The sequence below is a fragment of the Oryctolagus cuniculus genome, chromosome 1, assembly GCF_051225735.1.
Source record: "Oryctolagus cuniculus isolate XC-2025 breed Fujian yellow rabbit chromosome 1, ASM5122573v1, whole genome shotgun sequence".
Taxonomy (NCBI): Eukaryota; Metazoa; Chordata; class Mammalia; order Lagomorpha; family Leporidae; genus Oryctolagus; species Oryctolagus cuniculus.
Window position 1 is genome coordinate 16,034,801 of NC_142867.1, and position 4,809 is coordinate 16,039,609.

At 36.9% G+C, this 4,809-nt stretch overlaps 1 protein-coding gene across 1 annotated transcript; it reads right to left on the reverse strand.

Moving 5' to 3' along the window:
* Positions 1–222: 222 nt before the first annotated feature.
* On the reverse strand, positions 223–1,188 carry LOC100347717 (olfactory receptor 5T2-like). Its single transcript, XM_008273006.2, has one exon. It carries the CDS (start codon positions 1,186–1,188, stop codon positions 223–225), a length of 966 nt encoding a protein of 321 aa, XP_008271228.2.
* Between the last annotated feature and the right edge of the window lie 3,621 nt (positions 1,189–4,809).

Consider the following 4,809-nt stretch of genomic DNA (forward strand, 5'->3'; position numbering starts at 1 on the left):
TTGAATCTAGTATAAGTCAAAATTTGGAAAAATGGTAGAAAATAGAGGTTAAAAATGGATAGGCTAGTGATATTTACTTCACAAAAGAGGGTGAGAAATAAAAAAAAAACAAAAGCAGACAAGGCTAAATGTTTCAGCTTGCAAGCAAGATATATCTCCCTCCACAATAACATGTGTTATTCTATTCTCCATTCATTGACATGTACTGATGGAATTTGATAATTACCATTGAAATGGTTTGGTTGTCAAATGCGATTTATCCTTACACCAATTTTTCCGAAACACTCTTTTCATGGCCTCTTTCACATCTTTGTTCCTCAAACTGTAGATGATGGGATTCAGCATGGGAATCAGGATGGTGTAAAACACTGATGCTATCATGTCATACTCCAGAGCATAGCTGGAGCTTGGTCGCACATACATGAAGAGGATGGTTCCATAAAAAATGGACACTCCAGTGAGGTGAGAGCCACATGTAGAGAAGACTTTTCGCCTCCCTTCAGCAGAATCCATCCTCAGAATGGCCAACAGAATGAAGCCATAGGAGACCAAGACAATCAGGATGGTGACAACCTCAACGGAGCTTATAAAGAAGAAGAGGAGAAGCTGGTTTAAGTGGGTGTCAGAACAGGAAATAGCAAGCAGAGGAGGAATATCACAAAAAACATGCCTAATTTCATTGGATGCACAGAAGGAAAGGCTGAATGTGGGCACTGTGTGCACAATGGCATGCAAAATTCCCCCAAGATAGGAGGCAATGATGAGAGGCACATAGACCTTGGGTGACATGCTCACTGAGTACAGAAGTGGGTTGTAGATGGCTACATAGCGATCATAGGCCATGAGAGCTAAGATAAAGCATTCTGTGGTTCCAAAAATAATAGCTAAAAATAACTGTGTTGCACATCCAAGAAATGAGATGGCTCTATTTTTTGATATAAAATCTACTAACATATTTGGAGTTATAACTGAGGAATAACAGGCATCCACTGAAGATAATACACACAAAAGATAATACATGGGGTTGTGAAGCTTAGAGTCCTCAATGACCAACAAAATCAGTCCTAGGTTTCCCATGAGGGTAAAGAGATAGATTGCTAAAAATAGGAAGAAGAGAATGATCTTCAGTTTAGGATCATCAGTGAAGCCCTTCAGTACAAATACCGTAATGTTTGTGGTATTTTTCATGTTCAAACTTCCTTGAACAAAGTTGTAGATATTCATACAATGAAGTTCATGTTACTGTGGAAATTAAGTAGAATGAGAACTCAAGAAAATTTAAATATATCTTCATACGCTTTACTTGGCAATGCACAATGTCCAATTGTGAAACAGGAGTCAATGCAAGATGGAGATCAGGAATGGTGCCAACCCTGCAGAATCAAACAGAAGAAATATGTGTGTACTCAGTGACTGAACTCTTGCTGTTGCGGCCAACTGGGGCGTGAACCATTGGATGGAAGACCTCTCTCTCTCTCTCTGCCTCTCCTCTCTCTGCATAACTCTTCTATTCAATAAATAAATAAATAAATCTTTTAGAAAAAAACCTGAAACTACTCTAAAATGAGTCCTTTGTCACTGCTTCCCGTGTCCCCCCTCCCTCTCTGTCTTCCTGCCTTCCTGACCCTTTTCCTTTTTTTTCCTTTGCCTTCTGTTTCCTTCCATATGGTTACTTCTGTTGATTAACATTTAATTGTAGTTTTTTTTTTTTTTTTTTTTGACAGGCAGAGTGGACAGCGCCAGAGAGAGACAGAGAGAAAGGTCTTCCTTTTTTGCTGTTGGTTCACCCCACAATGGCTGCTGTGGACTGCACACTGCAGCTGGTGCACCACGCTGATCTGAAGCCAGGAGCCAGGTGCTTCTCCTGGTCTCCCATGCAGGTGCAGGGCCCAAGAACTTGGACCACCCTCCACTGTACTCCCGGGCCACAGCAGAGAGCTGGCCTGGAAGAGGAGCAACCGGGACAGAATCCTGCGCCCTGACCAGGACTAGAACCCGGGGTGCCGGTGCCATAGGAAGAGGATTAGCCTAATGAGCTGAGGTGCGGGCCCTGTAGTTTTTTTTAAAACTCATTCTCACTTGCCAAGGAATGTTTTTATACCTTAATTGCAATGCAAAATATTCTTTGTACACAAAAGCATGGTGAAAAGATATTTCTCAGAATCCATACTATCAATTTAAATAAAACCTTAACAATACAAACACAGAGCATCTCTTGTAAAAATCTACTCTTTTTACAATCTTCTGTGCTTTTTCCCATCTGGAAGCTGTTATTCACTGTTAGCCACATGGATATTTACTGCAAAGAGAACACTATTTCTTAATCTCTGATTTTTTAAATTTTAAATCTATCTATTATCTATCTATTTATCTATCTATCTTTCTATTCTACCATTCAAATGAACATTGTATGAGATTTATCATGAAAGAGATCCCTAGACACAACCAAAATTACAAAGATTTATAGCCTTTGTCATTTGGAACCTTAAATACCTGCATGATTAAATAACCACAAGTAAATTAGAAGAAGATGTAAAGTAGAGAAAATATATACAGCGATGTATGTCTTGATTAATAAATTTGTTTTACTGCCATTGGATAATGGAAAAATTTTATATGCAGCAGAGAGTCACATAAAGAAGATCTTATGGTCAAAGTATATATATATATATATTAGTATAATATAACCTGGAAAATATAAAATAATACTAAACTCTCCTACACACTCAAAAAAACCAAATATTTGTGTCTGTAGTTAAAGTCATGGTTGAAGATATGAAGTATAGCAAACATTACTAACTGCTAATGGGAAGATTAAAGTTACAACCATTTGGAAACTGAAATGTCTAATTTATATATCTAACAAAAATCAATAACAACATGTAACTGAGGGAATTAATGCAAACAACTGCAAAATATGTTTGAATGAAAAGAAAAAAGGAAATCTGAGTGATATGCTCATTATTATATAAATAGGTTTAAAATATCTGCAATATTATATTTTGTGTATGAGTATACAAACACAGCAATAAAGGAATACAGTTTTCCTGTGGATGAGGAATTGGAGATAGGGCTCACGTTGCATAAAGGAGATAAATTGATAGAGTCAGGTTTAATAGGAAAAGAAGGAGGTATACAAATGAACTTTAATTTTATGATAGTAATGTCTGGCACAAATAAATCAAAAATGAAATAGTGTGACTATGAAAATGCAACTATACTCCTTTACATTTAAATTATTTATTATGACAGAGAGGTATGTTTGAACACACAAAAAATGCCTACTTGCACCATTAATCCCTTCAGAGCTCTTGTGGTTAGTTGAATCTTATTAGCTAACTATATTTTTTAAATGTGGGTAACTTGTTAATACAATTTGACATGGCTGCCCTAGACTTGAAATTTTGTATAACTAAAAAGTCTTAACCAAGTTAAAATGGCAACTATTTTACTATGTACAGTACATATACTCTGGACAGAGAATATCCATAAAATAAATTTATGAGTAAAAGATCAATTCAGACACTTCATTAAAAGAAACATAATTGACAATTGAGTAAATGAAATAATAGTTTAAAAATTTAAATAATTTATTGAAGTAAAATATGTATGCCATAAAACCATTTCAAACAGAAAAGTATAGTGACAATGATGACATTCACAGTGATTTACAACCACTGTCTCCGTCTAGTTCCAATATCCTTCTGTCACTGCCATCTATACATTAAGAAAACTTCTGCCATTCCTTTCTTTCCAAGCAGAAACAGGGAGAGAAAATATTTCCGTGTACTAGTTCAATCCCCAAATGTCCATATCAGATGGATTTTAGCTAGGTCAAAGCTACACACAGATTGTACTATGAAAATCTACAGCCAATTGTTTTCCCAAATTGTGCTCTCTATGTTGTGTGTGTGCGTGAGTACAAACTGTTAAAATCTATGCTAAACATGGTGTTGGTCCTCTGTATATCAAATCAAACTAAAATTGAACCATAATGAAAAAGGAGATGGGAGTGGGAGAGGGAGGTGGAATGGGAGTTGGGGGGGTATAGGGGAAAAAACTACTATATTCCTAAAGTTGTATCTATGAAACATGCATTCATTAAATAAAAACTTAAACAAACTAAATGGGGAGAGACATAGAGATCTCCTATCCACTGGTTCACTCTCCAGATGGCTGCAATAGTCAGTGCTAGCCAGGCCAAGGCCATGAGCGAGGAGCTTCACCAGGTCTCCCATGGGGGTGGCAGATGCCATAACACTTTGACCTTCTGCTGCTGCTTTTCCAAGGCCATCTGCAGACAACTGCATTGGAAATGGAGAAGCTGGGACAGGAACTGACATCCATATGGGATGCTGGCATTGCAGGTGGCAGCTGTAGTGCTTTCCCACAATGCCAGACCCAGGACAATAGATCCTTAAGTGCAAAGCATCCTTATTGAAAATAAATACAATTCTTCTCTTCAAATGGTAATGAATAATTAAAAAAAAAAAAAGCTACACACAGGTAACCCAATTCTGGTGTCTCTAATGTGTGGCTGGTAACAAGTTTCTTGATACATCACATACTGTCTTCTCAGGTGTATGTAATTGCGAAGCTAAAATCAGGAACCAAGACTCGAACCAATGTGGCATGTGGGCATCTCAAGTGACTTATTAGCTGCTAGGAAAAACTCATAACACTTAAATACTTTCGATGGATGACAAATATCTTGTTGTATACAAGTATAAAATTTATTTATTCTGTTGTTAAATATTTAAGTTCTTTCTACCTTTTGGATTGTGTGCATAGCATTGCATAGGTACATAC

What these genes read in the sequence shown, in the direction of transcription:
- LOC100347717 (XM_008273006.2), bottom strand. Translation starts at nt 1,188, where the DNA reads ATGAAAAATACCACAAACATTACGGTATTTGTACTGAAGGGCTTCACT.